General features: G+C 38.6%; 2 protein-coding genes across 2 annotated transcripts in view; one reads left to right on the forward strand and one right to left on the reverse strand.

Moving 5' to 3' along the window:
• Positions 1 to 734: 734 nt before the first annotated feature.
• Positions 735 to 2,597, reverse strand: c9h7orf78 (chromosome 9 C7orf78 homolog). Its single transcript, XM_084725788.1, has 4 exons — positions 2,041 to 2,597; positions 1,716 to 1,800; positions 1,293 to 1,435; positions 735 to 967 (listed from the first exon to the last, which is right to left on the reverse strand). Exons 1-4 carry the CDS (start codon positions 2,470 to 2,472, stop codon positions 863 to 865), a joined length of 765 nt encoding a protein of 254 aa, XP_084581914.1. The 5' UTR covers positions 2,473 to 2,597; the 3' UTR covers positions 735 to 862.
• Positions 2,598 to 13,570: 10,973 nt separating this feature from the next.
• Positions 13,571 to 19,931, forward strand: part of vwde (von Willebrand factor D and EGF domains) — a 35,245-nt gene continuing 28,884 nt past the window's right edge. The window contains exons 1-2 of the mRNA XM_084727597.1: positions 13,571 to 14,045; positions 18,528 to 18,718. Of these exons, the coding sequence (XP_084583723.1) occupies positions 13,970 to 14,045; positions 18,528 to 18,718 (267 nt within the window). The 5' untranslated portion in view covers positions 13,571 to 13,969. The remainder of the gene's footprint in view (positions 14,046 to 18,527; positions 18,719 to 19,931) is intronic.

Consider the following 19,931-nt stretch of genomic DNA (forward strand, 5'->3'; position numbering starts at 1 on the left):
CATGCTATGTAGCTGATAAAGTGAATTACATTTATTGAAAAGTATTGAAAAGGCTAAAACCTGCACTGTTAATGTCATTTAAAACAATTTCCAATTGTTTACACAGTCCTGTGCTAAATTCTTATAGCTTCCTTTATAGAGGATTTATTAGACAGATTTGGATGAAAGACTTTTGCACAGCATTGTAAAGAACAATGACACTAGTGAAGACAATATTTATTAGCCATGCTGCAATGAGCTTAGAAAAACACATGGCAGCCTGTGGGTCACGGGTTTAATGCAGTGACTGATACTCTTCATTTTATATTTAGTCTGCGAGTTATGCTCAGAGTCACAGATGACTCATTAAACACATATGTTCAGCTCTTTCAGATATGCTTCAAACATGTGCAGGCTTCACGTGTTTATAATTCTTGGAGGACCAAATGAGCAGCTGTCAGTGGACCAGTGAGCTTCATAATGTGGTGCGATGACCTCTGTGACACCATAGTCACTGCATCTCTTCTGTCATAAACTTAAAGCTATAAAAATTGAGTCCTTTTCAGTTCATTTTGTACCCTCAGCTGTGTGTCAGAACTCAACAGTAACAGCAATACTATAATGTCCATATGTATTCTATTTAAACTGCATTGAAACTAATACAAATCTTGTAGCTTCCAGTAAGTAAAAACACATAAAAAAAAACAACATTATATACTGTAAGTCATAGTAAATTGACTAAAACACCACAAACATGTTCTTTAAAAGTTTATTGTAACTGACTTATTTCTTTCCTAAATCTTCATGTTGTTGTGTGTGTATTTTGCTTTACATCATTCTGTTTGTTAGGCTTGTATGCTTATTTAACACATATTCCAATGATTTAATTTTTCACAGTTGCACATTTGGTATTTTTCCATGTTCTCAAGAGTTTCTCTTCCACACGGTCCAAGAATGCGCTGTGCGCTACTCTTCTTCGTCTGTGTCTCTGTGAAACAGACATTCAATGTCAGTTCAATATATTGAAATAGTTTTAACAGCAACATGTCTAAACGTTTGTGGATAATAGTTGATTGAGGTGGACCCAAACTTAAACCACTTCTGGAGGGTAGTTTATCAATAATAATGCATTATATGTTACAAACTCCTAAGTTTTTGAATGTAAAATCTTAATCTTAAAGCAACTATAACTGTTAGATAAATATAATGGTGTAAAAACTAAATGTAGTAGTAAAAAGTTGCACAGAATGGAAATAATAAGCTAAAGAAATAAGTGGTTCTCTATGTAGATATGATGCCAAACCGCCACTGACAGTGTAGGAAGCTGATTTTGGAGGCCAGGGCAGCTGAGGGAGTATGAGCTTCACATCCCATTTAGGCTCTGCAGGTTTATAGGTGTCCATCCTCATCTTGGTGTCCTTTGAACTTGAGCCTGACTCGGGTCGAGTGGACCAAACTGGAAAAGAAAATGTAGTCATGCATTCAGTCATTCATTAGAGAAATTGATTTTTGACAGAATGAGATGCGTTCCACCCTCCTTAAACAAGTCAACAATTGCAGACCTTTACTCTTTTCAGTTAAGACACTGCCACTACTATTAATTGAAATAAATGCATTTTGTGTCACAGTCCAGATACAAAACAGAAGGAATCAGAATATGAATTTTAAGACAAGTTTTAGTCAAAATTAACTCAGAGAATTAAAGAAAAGTCAAGAGAGGAAGTTCATCTGCTTACTGATGTCCATGTGCTTTAATTTTAACTTCAGGTTACCAGGATCTCTCTCATATGTGGTAACGATGTCTGGAAGTTCCTCATCAAGCTGAAGTCAGTGATAAAAACGAAAAAGGTAAATTAAATTTTTGTTTTATTTTTGTGTTTATCGCCATCTTGTGGTCAAATCAAACATTACAAACTACAGAGAATTATTCTGCACTCAAAGGTAAAATGAGTATGATCCTACTTGCCTTGCTTGTATTCAGTCTGTGTTTATCACCATTTTGTTTTTAAGACACAAATGACTAACATGCAGAAGAAGTACAAAGCATATTTTGATACTTACCGGTCTGAAGTTATGTGGTTTGGGGTTCTTGTAAGGCCCAGAAGGGAACTTCCCAGTCTTAACAAACATTAGTTCAGATTCCAGAGCATCAGGAGACCTGTATGATGTTACAAACTTTGGAGGGTCTTCCCTCTGGTAACTCTCATGTAAAACCTTTGGTAATAATATTCCAGTCTTCCTCTTTGTTTCACTGGGTTGGGCTACAGCTAAAAGTGTCTTTCTTTCTTTCTTTTGAGGAACTGACAGAGATCTGTACAGTTTCACAGAAAAATCTGGTGGCTTGATGCCCCACACGTCGCTTTGGCTCTCAGTCTCGGGGATTGTGAACCGTTTGCTTCTTGCAAAACAGAGATGCTGACTCGCAGAGAATCTGATTTTTTCTTCAAAGCTGACCATGGAGGACAGTGGATCCAGCAAATTATATGGAGCCATTTTGACAAGCAAGGTATCTGCTTACCTTGAATTTCCTTCTCATGACCTGTCACATCTAGAAGCTCACAAGTTTAAATCCACAACGTTTGAGGTTGAACTTCTTGTACTGTTTGCTGTTATGTCAGAAAGACCCAGGAGAAAGTAGCAGACAGTGGAACAAGAGCTGATTACAGACACAACTAATAAAAACTGCTGCTTGGTAACAAGCAGCTTTCGCCTTTTTAACAAAAACAATTAAGTAGGCAGAGCTCAGTAGGACATTCAGGACAAAGAGGAACTTAGCAACAGTGCAAACAAAGTGCCCTCTGAGTAGAAGAAATCATGGCATTCTGAAAACTTTCTACAGTACCAGCCCATAGACTTAGTGTTGAATGTCATATTCAATTACAGATAATCTGTGTGCATTTATAATCTTTAGTCTTTCTGTTGTGAGGAAAAAAAATCCATACAATCAGTTTCACATTTACAAATATGGTATTTTGGAGACTCAACTTTGTTGAAGTTCTTAGAATCAAAAGAAAATCGTACATGTTTTCAGACTTTGCGGAGTCAAAATAGGAATCTTGTTTACAAAGTTGCACTGACATAAGTCATCTTCTATGAGGACAAAAATCAAGTCTTCAGGTTTAAGACTTGATTTTTATGGTTAAGTTTACACAGAGGCAAGACAATGCAAGTTTATTTGTATAGCACAAGAGCAATTCAAAATGCTTTACCTAAGACATAAAAGACAGAAAAGATAGAAAATAAACACTTTACTGTATAAAAAGACAAGTGGGATTTAAAAAGAGTGAAATAAAATAGAAAATAAAAATGAGCTTAAATAGAATAAGGGGGATTAAACAGGAGAAGAAAAATTACAGTCCAGTGCAAGACACGAATGACCAGTCCCAAATTTAATATAAGACATACAATGCCTTAATATAAGGCACACTTAAACATGTTTTTGAGCTGTAAAGTAAATGATATGACTGCACTGTGATGAAAAACATCAATAGTGGCTTTAATATTAAAAAATCAGCCTTTCATGGTTTGAGAATGGCTCAACACATCATCTATTGTTTTAAATCAGAGTCGACTTGTTTGGACTTGTCTATGTCCTTATATTTCTATAATAAAAAAAATATTAATGGCCTTTAATCAGAAGTGGGCAGCCGACCACATGTCACTGAGAAATTGTTGCAACAATACTTGTACTACAATGAGCTGGTTTGATCCAGTGATTCCCAACTTAAATGTCATGTCTCCTCCAAATAATCACAAGATAAATCTGACAGGTCACGAGGTGATTAATGGGGTTGGAAAGACAAAACAAAACTCTGATATCCAATCATCTTTTTAGACTTTTCTTTAATTTTGCCCTTTTTGTTAAATAATAGATAATTTTACCTCTTTGGGTCTCAGAAGTTTAGAGGGAAAGTCTTTGGTGGAGCTGCAAACAACATTTGAAACATGAGAAGGAACCCCAGTTTCTAATCTAAATATGTTTCTTATGTAAAATCCTAACCTGAGTAATAATTATAGCTGTTAAATAAATATGGGTATAAAGTAGTGGAGTGTGAAGTAACATAAATTTAAATATACTCAACTTAAGAACAATTCTTGAGTAAATGCAGTCCTGCTTAGTTTTTTCTACCACTTTAAATCTTTTTTATGTCCTCACACGTTACAGATATGTTTAGATTTTGTAATATCAGGATGATATCACTAGATGGCAGCATATCATTCAGTCAGTGGCAGTCATTGAACAGGACATAATAGTTATGGTGTGAAGTGCTTCTTAAATCCTCTTAACAAAAACAGTTCACTCCTCAGTGATTTCCTTTTCTGTGCTGTGGTTGTTAAGTTGAGACAGAGAGGGTAGAATATGGTAAAGAAAGTAGGATTCAGTGAACAGATTGTCATGTAGACCGGGAGGAATACAGGTTGGAGGGTGGATACATGACTTTGAATGAATTTGAATGCACTGAATGACATAAACTGCCCCTTGTACTTTACCCACATCAAGTCAATTTTATGTATACAGAGCCAAATCATAACAGAGGTTATCTCAGGGCAGTCTTCATACAGAGCAGTTTGAGGATGTACTTTTATATATTTTTACATGAGTGCTCACAATATGTACGGAGTGTCCAGTGCAGACCAGGACTTGGCATGCAGAGATGATGGTTTTTCCAGATTTAGGCTGCAATTGCCCTGGAAAAAAGTCTGTTTAATGTCTACCATCACTACATAACCGTTTTTACTGACTAAACCTCCAACAAAAGTCAGGAACCTACTCTGGAAAGGAGTTTTGAGCAAAAAGGAAGACTGTGACACTCAACACACTCAAAAAGAAGGCCCTTATCCATAATCATCAAGTTTAAAGCTGCACTTTTTATATTAGCAATGGTTCAAATTAATATGTGTAACTTGAAAGGGGTCGCTCATCGTGACAAACCCACATCAACCAAATCTCCTTTCAGATCTGCAGAGTAGTTTAGCATCTTTCAGTTTTGGTTTTCCAGCCTGCTGTGGTTTCAGCAAAAAGGCTCTGATAAACCCACTGAACACTACATGTCCAGCACCAAACAGCAGACAAAGTTAGCATCTAGCTGGTGAATATAGTGGAGCATTTAGCTGCTAAGGATATTTTCCTCAGGAGTTGTTGGAGACCAAAACAGTGCCAAAAGGAATAGGCAACTGCTTGCTTCCACATCTGCCATATTATCTTTAGAATGTGGGTATTTTGAATCTGTCCCAAGTGGCCCAAAAACAATCAATACTGCTTTAAATAAAGTTTATACATAAATATAATTCTAAGAAGACAGGGCAGAACAACAGATGAAAAGACATGTAGCAGCACACATATATGGTCAAGTTCGGAATATAAATAGAATTTAGTGTTCACTACATTAATGTCATATTGAGTAAAACTCGTGGCATACAAGTTGTTGGTTGCTGAAGCACTAAGTCAGTTGCCACACTGTGCCCAATAATGCACTATAATGCTCAGATTTTTTTTTGACTCTATAAATGAGCTGCTCATATTTTTCTTACTCTTTTTAGACTAAAGGCAAAACCTGTTACATAAATTATCATACCAGCCCTTAAAGAATCATTCTTTCAGTCACTGTATTGGTCCAAATGTGTTATGAGAGGTCAACAGTAGAAAATCAGTCATATCAGAGGTCATAGCTGTGATTAACAAGAGCCAGACAGTAAGCAGAGGAGCTCCCCTTGTGTAAACACTGATCTTTATGCAGCAGAGTTTTTCCAGACAGTTGTTGCAGTAGTTACTTTGTTCGTACCGACTTGAACAGCAGCTGACACAAGGGGGCAAAGGCAACAGGAAACCCGAGCTGAGACCAAACAGCGCCTGTGAAGGAGCTGACCTCACTGCCCCTGTTAAACCAGGAACTGCCACCTTCAGAGGCTCCTCTCGACCCCTGGCCCCTCAGCTCTGTGTCTGAAAAACTCCGACCATTGTACCCTTTGACATTTACAGCCACCGTGCAATCATTGGCTCAGCTGAAACAATTACAGGAGCCTTTTGTCAGACGTGACAGCCTGAGATGCTGAGGTTAACCCTGCCTTTCAGTGGCCTCTGAGACGTCTCCGTGTCACTCTGACAACATTATGGAGCCTAATTGCATTGTTGTTTGAACACTAAGAGAAATAGTACCACAGATAAATCATGCTGTAACACTTGTAAGCTGTGGCTGCGTAACTGCTGGAGGAAATAGAAACAAGGTGAAACAGAGTATCAGAGACTGAAGTGAGGAAACCACTAGTCTCGTTTTTGGACTTTCTTATATTCCTTTCCCATGTCTGAATGTGTGTCAGGACCTCCATCTGTTTTTACTGTTGTTTGAACACTGTCACTGAGGCAAGAGCGGATTTCAGAGATTTTCAGATCAAAGGCCCTTTCTTCCCTTTTTTCTTTTCTTACATTTCGGCTCAGACAGAGGAGGGGTATACTGTAAATCAATGACATGATAAATCATAAAATGTCATACTGATGAATCAAAACGCTGACATTTGTTACTTTGATGTGTTGCTTCATGATAAAGTGACATTTTCTTTTTTTTTACATTTGCACTTTAACACCCACTTCCACTTCAGGTTCCCTAGGCAATTCCTCATTTCCAGAGAGTTTCATTGCCCCCTGCACTGGAAAATAACGTCAGCAGAAAAACACTGATGTAAACATTATGAAACAAGAATAACACAAATCATCATATAGGACATCTATAACATAATTTTGGTTGAAAATGAAAGTTGAAAAGTAGCCCAATTTGATGAAAACACAACTTTTGATGGGATTTAAAGGCACTGAAAACATATTTTCTCTATTATCTGGTTGCAGTTCAGTTAGGTTTAGGCAACAAAACTATGTGGATAGGTTAAGGAAAAGGCCATGGTTTGGGTTAAATTACATCTGTTATGATATGTAAGTCACATGACATAAGTGAAGTAAGTCACATGTGCAATGGTATGTAACTTGAAACTTAAAATAGCGCTGACTTTTGGTTTCATGCTGGACTTAAACCCTAACCTCCTAGGTGAAAGTCCTGTGTTTGTTTGACCCATCCATCCAACCCACCTCCTCCATATGTGGACTCTCTCTTTATACTATGTTGCCAGGGATTTTTTTTTATTAACAAATTGGCATACCACATGCATGCAAAATTGGACTTTGGTATATGCACTGCACAAAATTTCAAAGACTAAAGTCATGTTATTTTTACGTAGATCGGCTCAAACTTCACTCACACAGTCCTGATTAAGCAGATTAGCTTATTTTTTTTGACAGCTTAATGTTTAATAAATATATATAATATCTACAATACCTAAGGATGTTATTTAAATTAACCTTGGTTGTTAATCTACATTTTTTGAATAGTCAGTGTTACAGAGAAATACTTTATATTTCTATTCAAAAACAACATAGTAAATTTGAAGATATTGAGAGTAAAATGGTCCCCCTCTAAGGTTTCATTTGAACTAAAACAGACAGACATTAAACATACAGTGGTATAATTTTTGACACCAAGTTTAAGAAAATTTGACAAACAAATTAACAAGAAAACTTATGTCCATTGACAATGGATGTTGGTCTTTGTGATGCAGCTCTATTTGTACCACAGATAAATGAGTAAATGTGTTTTTGCCTGTGTAGTTGTTTAATGTCAGTTAAAAAGAGGTGAACTATGAGTTTGAGTGTAACTTTTAAGACTCAAATTTCATGGTAAGCTCATCTATAACTTTTTCTATGACTGTTGTCACAGTCTTCAGTTATGTTTGACTCTGACAGGATTTGGGGATTTAGTCTGTTACTGGATCAGAGGCTGTATAGACATTGTTTGCATTGTTGTTGCAGAGTGTTGAGCTGTCGGTCTGGGTTGGGGTATGTGATGGGAGGCTTGATGTCGGGGGTGTAAGCAGGAATAGCTTGTGTCATGACCCAGCGGCTCTGAGGTCACATTTGTAACTAAACACAAAGCAGTTCCTTCTGTAGCATGGACCAATTACAAAACAAAGCCACACTCAGCAATTCGGATGTGTTTTTCTCTCCAGATTTCTAAAGTAAAGCAACTCAGGTATCAGAAAATCTGAAACACCTTGAAAAATTGGATTTAACATTCAAAGCACGAGATACGTTTTTCATATCTCACTTCCTTCTCTTCTTAAACTGTCCCTGTTCAGTATTCATGGAAGCTTAGTGCTATCTAGTGAACCCACGTTCCCACCAGCTCTGACAAGAACCTTTATAATCACTGACGTTATCTGATGTCACCAACAAAGGGCATTGCAAAATGCACAACAGCCTGTAGAATATGACACGCCCACTTTTGTTCCCACAACAGCCACAACAGCTCCAGACGTACAACACTCCTTTAATGTTTGTTTTAATGAATCAAATGTGTGATTCAAGTTCATCATGAGAAAACATTATTTTGTGAAAAAGCACAAGTTGGAAATGTTCATTAATGTTGTGTTTGTTTTTGTTGATAATAAGACAATGTTAGCATGAATGCTAAATTAAGATGTTGAACATGGTAAACTTTATACCTGCTAAACACCAGCTTGTTATGATCATGTGTAGTGTGCCATTACAATTTAGCTCAAAGCATCACAGTACCTGAGAAGAGCCAGAGACCTACTGTCTTACTTTTTGTCTTTCCTTCTTTATGTCTGTCCTTCTTCAACTGATCTGGAAACAGAGCGTCCTGGTGGTCAGGGGATTTAACATGTTAAGTCTGGCCAGGGACCCTTGTTGCATGTCATTTCCACTCATTTCCTGCCAGCTCTCTGCTGTGCTCTATCTGATAAAGACATCAAATACCCCAAAAACAAGAAGATTGAAAAAGCTTATCTGAAAGCATGTAAATCCTAACAGCAAAACTAACTGTATTAGTCCACACAGTGAGTAGTTTTTTATTTAATTTACTTCAATGGTCATTTTATCTTGATGTTCATTTTACTGACAATTACTGATTGAGTTAAATGTACAAGGCAGGACTGTTACTTGTCCTGTCCTGTCTTGTGTGGTACCAGTTTTACTTAAGTTGAACCCAGATCACTGTAATTTGTTTTCAACTTTCTCCACCTCTACCAGTTGAATGATTAAGATGAACTCTCAGTGGCATTTTAAGCACTTCTTTCACCACCTCATGCACGTGTTAGCCAAGACACAAGCTGAGGAATCATTACATGGTGTTGCCCAAATCTTCTCCACAGGGGCCCGACAAAGGCAGTAGGGAAGCACCATCATCCCAACGTGCTTGTTTACTAAATAAGCACTTTCACCCTTTACTGAATATGAGCAGCCTCAGGTGGGCTGTAAATCAGAGCTGTGATTTAGTCTTGTACAGGTGCTGAATTATTCATTTCAACTGATGTTTTTTTTTTTTTGTTTTTTTTTTATGCAGGTGATGGAGAGAAACAAAGGTGAGGAAAACAAAGAGGTAAAACTCTGAATGTTGTGGCTCTTCAGAATATGGTTTTGGACCAGAGTTTAGGACTTATTTATCTGTGTTTGAATCATTTCCTGTGCTTTCCTGCTCTGCTTGTGTTCTTCTTATGTATACTTGACGTCTTTTAAGTTGTACAATCAGTTTCCCTGTCAGATTAGGGTAATTATATACAGTTTGCATTCCCTGCATCATTTAGCTGATATCACATTTCCCAGGGGACTCTGCAGTGCTGCCATGTCTCCCGTGTCTGCAAAGCTGATTATAATGAGAGAAAATTACACAAAATTAGCTTGTGTGTATTAAACCATGGGATTATCCCCATTTGTTTACCACTTGTTTTTCTCCCTGGATTGAACTTGAACCCTACAAAATAATACCCTTCATATATGTTTGTTCTCTTGACATAGATTCGTGTTTTCCATCCAGAGGCCGATTGAGATTTAGTTGCTGATTGTGTAAGACAAGGCGGGAAGAAAGTAGGTTTTTACCTGATGGCTATTCCAGGCTCTTAGCAGGTTGATGGTCCAGGAGATTTATGAGGGAGGGGTTATATCCCTTCTCCACTTGGGAGTAAAACAGATGAGTGTCCCAACAAGACAGTCAGGCACCTCTATGTTGCACTGGGAGAAGACAGGAGCAGTCTACGACCTGCACAGCTGTCAGTCTCCCATTGGTTCTCTCCAGGCCTGCAGAAATAATCGTCTGAAGGTTTATTCATCATTAATCACAGAATAATGTTTTACTGACTTTATTGAAACTTCACAGTTTATTTAAACTGTCCACTTTATTTCAAAAATACTACTCCTGCTGATAGTTGGCAAAATTATCATCTGAGTTTAAAAAAATACACTACACTACAGCAGAGTCTCTACTTCACTTCAAACTCCAAAGTTAATTCCCTTTGGGAATAAGCAAAATCAGCTCAAACAGCTCATAGTTAGGTATATGAACCATCAATTAGTCAGTCAACAGAAATTTTAGTCACTTTTCAAGCAAAATGCCACATTTGCTAACAGCAGATTCTGACATGTGACTATTTCCTGCTTTTTGTAAACTAAATATGGACTTTCGGTCGCACAAAACTAGACATTTGAAGATGTCAGAGTTGAAAGTCACATGTAAGTCTCAAGTCTTTGCATTCTAGTCCCAAGTCCTAAATTGAGTCCTAAGTCCTAAACTTTGAGTTATGAGTTCAAAACAAATTTTAATGCACCCTTCACCAAAAGTTATGTCATTTTAACAACAAAGCCTCAACTAGGCTTGGGAGATATCCATTTTCTTTAACCCTTCATACCTTCCTGACATTTTGCTTGGGTACATGGTATTATGGCAGTATTGTGTAAAACTTAACTGTATTGTTGCACTCCCTTGAGCTGATCATCACAGCAGCACTATTTCCAGAGCTGGGAAACAAAGCACAGAGCTTTTCTTTAGGCTTGAGAAGCTGCAGCCTTCATTCTCTGACAAACTCAAACCTAAACTGTACCTTTACAGTGCAGTTGCTGTACATCTACTGCCAGGTGGAGAACTTCACTACTACTCTGAGCAGTTAGGACTCTGCAGTTCTTGTTTGCTTAGCTCTATCATCAGGACCAAATTCAAACTACTCCCAAACAGGGGCAGATGTATTTTTCTTCTCTTTTAATAGTGAGGCCCTGTTTCTCAGCTCAGCTATACTGTTTTGTTCAGAGACTACCCCCTGGTGGTGTCAGCTGCACACTATGATGTAGCATCCCCCTGTCAGTTTAATGGAAAAAGGAGCATCTGTATTTGGAATGGTATTGAAAACCATGCCATTGGGATTATTTTATACCCTTCTATACCATAATACCTTTATACCACCGGAGGCTAGCCTCACTGAACCAGTCTTTGTGCAAATTCAAACGTCAAACGAAGTTGGAGGTTGTTGTGTCTCCATCTGTAATTTTCGATATGCACATTTTGCATACTGCAGTTAATTTTTTGATGACTACTACAAAGTTTTTGCACACAAATGAAATTACTCAGTAACAATGTTCTCTTTGGCAAATTGACTGAATGCTGTCAGATTGGTTCAAACCAAATGGATGTGGGAAATGATTTGCTGTCTTGCTGACAATGAATAGTGTTTATGTTAGTTCATTCAGGTAATGAATGAAATTTGTGAAACACTTTTCAAATAACACTTTTTAATCTTTGGGCTTGAAGGAAGATATTAAGTATTTTCAAGTCAAAAGGCTCAAGGCCAGGTGAAGGTACAAGTTCAAGTCCAAGGTGAGTGGCAAGTTTTTTTGGGAAGAGTCTAAAGTCATCAAATTTGCGACTTGAGTCACATCTGGCTGTAGCCCTAAATTGTTGTGACATGCAACCCATTAGAAATAAAATCTGAATTCCTGTTAATAAGTGGAGGATCTCATCCTTGTACCATAAAACTGTGCAAAATAACACACATTTTATTCCCTGCTTCTTCTGCTCTCCAGCCCTGAATGAACTAGCCTTTGCAAAATAAAGCTTACGTTTTTCAAAATACCTCCAGAATCAGTTTACAATTTATTTTTTTTTAACAATTAGAATTGAGCCATCAACTCCTCCATTTTTTGCTCCCTCTTATAGAGAGATCAGTTCCACATCTTTGACAGAACAATCAGCTCCAGCTCCTCAGCTCCTGCCAGTGAAACTCTATATCTGAGTAGCACGGCTGCAGTTAAAGCGTGAGAATGGAAATGAGCAGTTTGGAAAAGATGTGAATGTGATATCTGGCTTATCCAAAATCCCACTCTTTGGCTGAGGCCGTTTCCCTGAAAAATGTGGCATGTGGGACATCTGTTTTAGTGGTTTGGAGTGGTGACTAATGAAATATCACTGACTGGCCAGAAGTGAACTTTCATGATTAGACCATCAGTCTGCCTTTCCCCCTTTAGAAACTGAGAAAACTAATTTTATGGTGCAGACAGTTTTACAGGCATAAATCCACTTGTGTAATTTATTTTAATTTTCTCTGAATGACAGAGCACCAGTGTAATCAGAATGATGAAGATGTGTAGAATTTTGTGGATATCTTTAATGTTTGGATCGTAAAGGTGATAGAGAAATCAGAAGTAATAAAGTTATTTAGGTTTATGATGCTTCATAATGATTTGTCTCTGTGCATATAGACAATCATTAAATTAGAGCTTTACAGTTCAGTTTTAGATGCAGTTTGACTTTTTCATTTGACTTTTGATGGTATTCAAATTTAAGGACCAGTATGTGGGATTTAGTCGCATATAGTGATGAGCTTGCAGATTGCAAACAACTCACTTCACCCTCCCCTTTGAAGTGTGTAAGAGAACCTATAGAAATACTCTATCTAGAGCCAGTGTGCAGTTTGTCCATTTTAGGCTGCTGTAGCAACATGCTGGCCTCCACAGAAGAGGATCTGCACCCCCTGTGTATGTAATCAGCACATTCTAAGGTAACAAAGTGACAGTAATGAAAACATACTTATGAATGTTATATTCCATTTCTGATATTTTCTGCTAATAAATCCTCGTAAATCTTCCACTCTGGACCTTTAAATTCTAAGATCTCAAATTTGCTTTGTTGTTGTTTAGTAGCCTGTTGGGTAAAGCTGAAATACTAACTGATTGTTCAATTAGCCAACTGACCAAAAATTGTTTGACAAGTATTTCGATAATGAAGTTATCATTTCAGCAATTTTTCAAGGAAAATGCAGAACATTCCCTTGTTATTTGTCTTATCTAAAATCAAAAATATTTGGGTTTTGGACTGTTGTTTGGACAAAACAAGAAATTTGAAGACACTTTGTGAAACTTTTTTTTTTTTTTTTTTTTTTTTTTACCTTTTGTGATATTTTGTTACGATTAATTGGTTAATCACGAAAATAATTGCCTGATTAATCAGTTATGAAAAAAAAAAAATCATTAGTTACAGGGTTATTGTTACATATGACCTTTGTGTAAAATAGTTTGTTTTTACATAAACGCAGGTGAGAGCAAACAAAATCACCAATGTTATATTGTCACTAAAAAAAGTAAACTCCTATTTTTTATTTATTTATTTATTTTAATGTTCGAGAGATTCCTTGAGAAAATCTGATTAATCAAGAATGTAAATATTTGTTAGTTTCAGCCCTATTGTGATGAAACATTTTGACCTTTCAGAATAAGAGCTGGATCTTACGTCCTGTCTAGTGTTAACTCTCCTGGAGCTCAGTGGCAGCTGTGTGCAGATGTGTGGAGGTCTGGGTCATGAGAAGGTGTACCGCTGATGCCCCTCCTAACACTGTGATGCTGCAGGCAGCCCGCAGCAGTCTGTGGTCAGCCGCTGCAGTCCGCCGTCTCCGATCAGCAGGCAGCCTCAGGTCCTCCAACCACGACCGACTGCAACAAACCTGACGCACCTCCTGCACGGATCTCCTCCTGCTTCTCTTGCTTTGGGTCGGATAACGGAAACTGCGCGTGTGTCGCTCCGAGCAGACACGAGAGGACTTTTCGTTAAAACGGTGCCAGTGCTCGCGCTGTTTGGTTGGGGACTCGCGCGCTGGCCGCTGCAGGACGATGAGACTTGAAACAGTTTGGAAACTTCTTCCGTGCCTCGTGTTAATACTTCCTAGCGCGATGCACGCTCAAACAGGTAAGAAAAACTCTGACTTTGACTGTAACAGGAGTTACATGCCCATTTGTTTTCTCACAATAAATGGACAAACGTCTTTTTAAACTACTCTCAGGTGAAGATGTTGTTTTCATCAGTAAGAAAAATGACAATTTACAAACCAAAAACAGGATGAAAAATAAGTTATTCGCTCCGGGAGCTCCATGTTCTGTGATTCCTGTGGTAGTTTTTGTCCCTCTGCCAAAAAGAAGCTGAAACCATCTCATCCATCATGTAACAGTCATCCAAGGCCACATACCTCCAAGTCTCATGGTCAGAGTGCCATGTATTATACTGTCATGGAAAACGGAGAGAGTAATTCACCCTTTTTTCACCACTGTGGGCCTTTGGCTCCTGGGCAGCTCACTGACAGGCAGACAGGACGTGGACTCAGAGTTCCAGTACAGCTGATGAGGACTGAAGCGACCAGGTGTTGAGAATGAAGGATGTCTATTGGCAGCTTTGACAGCTCCTGTCGTCTCCTTCAGCGGCTCGTCCGCCTGTCACCGCTGTGGCAGACTCAGTCATGCTATCACCTTTCACTTGACCTCTCAGGTCAGGGACAGAAAACTTTGCTGCAGTGCACAGAAGCAGAAGCCGCTACCTCTTGGTTACAGCTTGGGTCTTGTTCTGTCTCTCTCATTTTTGCGTTTATCTGCTTTTATGGTCTTATTTTAACGTCAGTGGTCACACCTCAAGACCTCTGACCTCCTTAGTCACCTGTTTCCACTTCCAGACCTTGATTTTCAAAACAATATCCTTCCCTCATTTCCCACCCTTGGTGGCCATAATGTGTGCCACTTGCCTCATAGACTGAACTGCCATTTTTCTCACATGATTTCACTTGAATAAAAAATCTAAGATGTGGGCAGCTTTCCAGAGGTCTGGAAACAAGCTAATGTGTCATGTTCTTCCACTACCAACACCAGACCTAACTGAATGACTGAACAAATCTGAGCTGGAGGTGGACAGGTCTTAAAACAGGTCAGTGTGTCACTTTGTGCCACTTTCAACTATCACTATCAATGTGAATTTAAAGCAGAAGGGCAGTTGTTTATTTGGATCATTCAAGTGAAAGAGTGTATTTCACAAAAATAAAACCTAAATGAAAGATATACAACTTTTTGGAAGTGGATTGAAGTCCTAAAACTTCTGCAGAGAAAAGAAAGGTCAGAAGGTCAAAGGTTAAAGGAGGTCTCGAACATTAGAAAAGCCAAAAAGATAAAACAAGGACTTCTTACAGACTAGCAAAGCTGATAACCTCTGGATGTGACTCTAAAGTGTTTTGTTGTGATCACATGAGCCACGCATTTAAAGTCTTTGGTACTCTGTCACCCCATTTACACCTGGAGTTAAAATGTGATCTGTATATGGATACGTTATCCAGATAAGGAAAAATGCATGTTCATGCAAGGTGCAAATGCTTCTTGATTTGAATTTGATCAGATCTGCCTGGCCACATCTGGAGGTAGTTTAGCTTGAATTATGTTTGGATTTTAAGTAGGTGTAAATGCAATCCGTAAAAAATATCTGGACCACGTATCCGGATATTGATTACATTTTAATACCAGGTGTAAATGGGATGTCTGAGTCATCTCCAAAAAAGTATTAAAATATACTCAACAATTCCCTGAAATTGAGCCTCCATTTCCCAGAAATCTCAGTACAGCCAGTCTGTGATGTCTTGGGTTTAGTGTGTCTCTCAGTGGGTCTCGTTTTTATATCTCTTCCATTGACGAAAACTACAGGTGGAATCGGTGATATTAATAATAGCTGCGAATCATCTGTGTACTGCACATGTAGACACACTGGCATCATGGCTTACTGATGCATACAGAACAGGACCATCAACGATATATCAGTTACACCTGTGCTTTACGTGACAAGTCAAAATCTCTGCTGTGTTGAAGTTCTGTTCAAGCAAACAAACTCATTTTGCTGCTCAGAGAAACTTGAATTGCCTAGCAGACTAAGCAAACTCCAGCAGCTGAAGAAATCCAGGAGATGTGTTCGTGAAAATCTCTAGATATTGTCAAAGACAGTTGGTGGATGCAGAGATTAAATGGCAGTGAGACGTGTCTGATCTGAGGTGGTGATCTCTTGAATCGGGATAGTTGAGGGGGCCCAGCAGCTAATTTGATTTCATCTTAAACTCTTGATTCTCTCTCACTGGTTCTGTCCATTCTCAGTTTCACACATGGAAGTGGCTCATGTGCTCACAACGAAACACTGTAGAATCATGTCCAGAGGGTGCCTTGACATCCTCCTGGCTAAAAGATTTATGCACACATCTACACTTTTATCTTATTGGTTGTTCTAATGATGACAAAGTACTCAAACTGTGTGTTTAAGAGTCTGCCTTTAACCATTAACCTCCTAACCTTTCCCTGTAGCAGTTTTAGGGCTTCCTTCCTCTCAGAAAAGATTTAAAGAGGATGTCTTTTGTTTAGATTTCACTTCTCTGAAATACACACAAGATTTATTTTGTAATGATCCAAATAAATAGGTGTCCTCCTGCTTTAAATTCACATTTAACCTCAAATGGACCAGCAGCTCTTTACCACAAACCGATGAATACCAAGTGCTTCCTCCCTTTTTGTTACAGCTCATGTGAAACCATATCTTAAAATGGATCATATGGACATCAGCAGTCACATCCTGCTGGGAAAATCCATTAATAATCATGCTGTTAGGTTTGGCTCCAGCTCAGGTCTTCATCATTATCAGAGAGGTTGTTCTCTGAAACCGAATTCCTCATGCTGGTGTCTGGTGAAGATCTTAGCAACTTATTTGATAGGGAGAGGAGGTGAGTAATTTGTTCTAGTCGAAACCTGTAAATTGCACATTACAGACCTGCCTGTGACCTAATGGGAATTCAATTTGGTTTTGACATTATGAAATTACTATGCTGTCACTGTTTTGTATCAGGACAGTTGTCTCTCTAAAAGGAGCTGACCTGTTGTCAACTATCCGCGGTTTTGAGATCCAGCCGGGACCTGCTAAAAGTTTCTCTATCACATAAAATGTGGTGGAGGTTTGTATCTTTCTCTAAGACACCGTTGTCTTGAATGTTCTTCTGGTTGAGTCAGGAGGAGGCTCATGGAAGGAGATGATTGCAGTTGTTTTTGTGGGGGAACATCATCCAATTTTGTTGAACGTCACGTGCGATGAGGGTTTTTGTTAGACAACCAAAAGCTAAAATGCGTTGCCCTCATGATAAATGTGCATTCATTATATTTTTTAAGTAGGTGAAATTGTGCCAGAAATTCCATCTGGTCTTTAGCATCAAGTTTCATCCCATTTCTTTCCTTTGTTTACTTCACTGTCACCAGTGTAAATGGACAGTGGGCCCCTCGCTCCAACATGGCTTTGCTCAGGACATCTATACATTTGACAGTGACATTCAACAAAGGCTCTGGCCTGGAGGCACCTGGGCCTGGTGGTCCCATTAAATAATCTTTCCAGCGTGACTGTTCTCTGCAGCATTTTCAAAAGCTTGAAACAGCAAATTTGCATTTCTGTGTTTGGAGTAACTTTATTTTTCTGTCTTCACCAATGTGTATGATGGCATCAGTTTTAGGTACTTACCGAGTATAGATGAAATTAGCTCCACTTTTACCAGCTGCAACATTAGTGATGCTTATATATAATAATGCATCAATGATTATACTACTTTTACACAAGTAAGAGATGTGAGTATGTCTTCACTATATATCATACACCCTTATCAAAGTTGACACAGGGATGAGAATTGAGAAGACTTTCACAGGTCTTCAGCATCAGTGCAACTGTTTTAATTATCACAATGTAGAAACAGAGTAGAAAAAAACCTCTGCCATGACTCCTTCTTGTTGCAACATGTTATTGAGCCTTGAAACGATCAACCATGCCTGTTAATTTGTCTTGTTGAGGCACATGACTTTGATGTCATTGTTTTGCAATATGCAACTGTCAAAAACATGCCACCATTGATAAAAGGAATAGATAAGCTCTGAGACATACAATTCTGATGAAGACAATTTGAAACTGGTTCTCAAGTGAAACTGGCTCCTGTTTCCCTCAGCTGAAAAGTTGATGTGTCAAAAATGTATAAATGTTATATCCTGAAATGAGTTACACACTTGGCTCTACTTGTATTCACATCATATTTTATTTGATGCAACAAGGCAGATTTTTCTACGCAGAATAATTTCTAATAGTTTTGTCTTATTCAGTAAATGTATTCATAGCCATAATGATCAAATCAAGCTCGCTCTGCTGTCTGTGTGCAAACTCAACACTTTACAAGAGCATATCTTTTCATCAGCTTTGAAATTCAATTTGAAATCTTGAAACCAGACCAGCTGGACAGTGGACATCCACAATTCACTATTTGGCCTCCAGCAAGTCTTCCATATATCTGATCATATTGACAGTCTTGGTGTAAGTCCAGTGCTTATGGTGTCTCTCTGGCTGCACTTGCAGTTCTCCCTCCAGAGTGTGCGCCGGGCGGCCACTCCATCCTCCAGAACCCCTACCGCAGCACCACCTTCAGCTCCAGCTGGCTGCAGCAGTCAGCCCTGCAGGACTTCATCTGCGACCACTCCCTCACTCCAGGCTGGTACCAGTTTCAGATTTTTGACAAGCCGGCGAGCATGCCCACCCAATGTGTGGAGGTAAATGATCTCTTTTTGTAAAAGGACACAGACTGGAGGATTTATCATTGAAATCTGACTACGTCCGTGGTATATTTCTGTCATGCAGTATATGAAATTATCAGGAATATTTAAAACATCCATTCTTTGGCTTGTGTGCCTTCGAGGAACATTTCAATGTTTTTCAGCCCATTTACAGACAGTGATGTCTACTTTATTTCACAGATAGCTATTTTGCCTGAGCGATATAGCTAAAAAGTTTATCATGATAGTGAAGTTTTATTGGTCAATATTGATAATTATTGATTGTGTAGGTGGTGACTGACATGTTGCATACCCCAACCAAAGGATGGAAGCAGCTAATGTGATTAAATAAGTTTGTCGTCTTGGTCGGGACGGTATTCCTGCAGTTTACACACAATGATGTTCTGATTACGGTTCGTCTGTCCGTCCATCCATTTCTTTCATTTATCTTGGGGTTGCAGTGGCAGCAGGCTAAGCAGACGTCCCTCATACCAGCAAGTCTTTCCAGCTCCTCCACCACAGCGGGCTCCTGTCGATGCGAATTAGGAGCAGTTCTGCTCCAGACTCTCTCCAATGTCCCTCAACAATATCATCATCATGGCTGTTCGGCTTAAAAAAGAAAAAACAACAAAAGGCTGCCATACCAGCAAGCTGACCTTTTTTATTCACAATTTCCTGTCTATCTGTACTCATTTTTTTACACTCCTGTTAAATGATTAGCTGTTTGTATGTCACTCGTAGCACCAAGGGATATGATAGGATGTTCATGAGCTAGGAAGGGAGCGTGCTTTGGTTTTGTCTGTTTAATGACTGGCCCTTTGTGTGTTACTTGTAGCATCTTGATCTTGTGATCCAACTTTTGACAAAAATTAAAATGTGAATGTGACAGCAAATATCAAACTATTCCTTCTAGGTATGCGTATTGGCAAGAATTTGGTGATTCAGGGGTTATGATTCAATATGTTGTGATATATTGCTTTTTTTTTTTAAACCAATTTTGGGAAACTATCATTGTTTAAAGAACACACCACCATATGCATAACATCTGAGTTAAAAGTTTACTTTTTTATATAATCAGTAAATTGAAGATAGATAACAGCTCTGCTATCTAGGGCTCAGGGGTTTAGACACAAGACAAAATGAACCACTGCCACGAATCTTTGCATGTATCATGATATCACAATACAGTGTTTTTGAGAATCAATAGTGT

This window comes from Lutjanus erythropterus, chromosome 9 (assembly GCF_056507025.1).
Source record: "Lutjanus erythropterus isolate fLutEry1 chromosome 9, fLutEry1.hap2, whole genome shotgun sequence".
In the NCBI taxonomy this organism is placed as follows: domain Eukaryota; kingdom Metazoa; phylum Chordata; class Actinopteri; order Lutjaniformes; family Lutjanidae; genus Lutjanus; species Lutjanus erythropterus.